Source organism: Polistes canadensis, unplaced genomic scaffold, assembly GCF_001313835.1.
Source record: "Polistes canadensis isolate GaletaPanama2010 unplaced genomic scaffold, ASM131383v1 scaffold_395, whole genome shotgun sequence".
Lineage (NCBI taxonomy): Eukaryota > Metazoa > Arthropoda > Insecta > Hymenoptera > Vespidae > Polistes > Polistes canadensis.
Window position 1 is genome coordinate 86,037 of NW_014569942.1, and position 1,072 is coordinate 87,108.

Consider the following 1,072-nt stretch of genomic DNA (forward strand, 5'->3'; position numbering starts at 1 on the left):
CCTAATATATATATATATATATATATAAGATAAAATATATCTATATTACAATTTTATGAACAAATAAAAAGGAAAAGGTATCAGGTAGCATATTAAGTATATAAATATATTTATATATTAAATTAATATTAATATATAAATGGGATGAACGATAAAAAAAGGAAAAAGGTTGCAGATAGCATACATACATACATTCATATATATATATATATATATATATAGATATGTAAGTGTATGTAAAAGTATATATATTTACGTAATTACCTCTTGTTGTCGAATGCCTGCAAAGATGAGGTCGAGGCCTTTCTGAATTTCTTCGCTTACTGGTGGTGGCGTGGGAATATGATCACCGGATGCGTGAAAGCCTGTTTCGTCTGCAGTATAATGAATGGTGATCAACTGGCCCTCAGGACTCATGTAGGAATAACTGCCCTGTTGTACCAATGCCTCTCCTTGTTCTGCACCTTCACCTACCGTTTTGATGTAACCACTTTCCTCGGCAATGATATTATTCCCAGTTTCGTAACTATGAAAGAATATCCATGGTAAAACCATTTCAAATAGAATACAATCTGTTATTACCTCTGACGTGTGCTTTTTTTTGCTTGTAATTTTGTTTAAATAAAATCATTTTATTTGTCACGCGTATATGGGATCAAAAGTGAACATTGATTTGAACATTGATGTGTGTGATTTTTAAAGATATTAATTCATACCTAGTTTTATATGTTCCATCGTGTTCTTGTTGTTTATTCCAATGTAAAATAGGAATCGGTGTTGTAGTTGAACCACGTCTATTATCGGTACCAGATGGATTTTGTCGTTCATCTTCTTGATAATTATTACGATAATTTTGTTCTTGGGCTATTGCCAAGCCCAAGATCATAATTAATATCTTAAAGAAAATATATTTATTAATTGAAATATACATTAATTATATTATAAACAAAATATATTAATTAAATTTATTATTTATTCAAAGAGAAATTATATTTTTCATAAAATATTATATATATTAAATTTAGTATACACACTTTTTATGAAAATACTCGTATTAATAATATATAAATAT

The 1,072-nt window shown here is 27.7% G+C and overlaps 1 protein-coding gene across 1 annotated transcript in view; it reads right to left on the bottom strand.

Annotated features, from left to right (window-relative positions):
- Positions 1 to 252: 252 nt before the first annotated feature.
- The window catches only part of LOC106792225 (endocuticle structural glycoprotein SgAbd-8), a 3,030-nt gene continuing 2,210 nt past the window's right edge, over positions 253 to 1,072 (bottom strand). The window contains exons 2-3 of the mRNA XM_014758474.1: positions 717 to 895; positions 253 to 526 (exon numbers count right to left, since the gene is read on the bottom strand). Of these exons, the coding sequence (XP_014613960.1) occupies positions 253 to 526; positions 717 to 895 (453 nt within the window). The remainder of the gene's footprint in view (positions 527 to 716; positions 896 to 1,072) is intronic.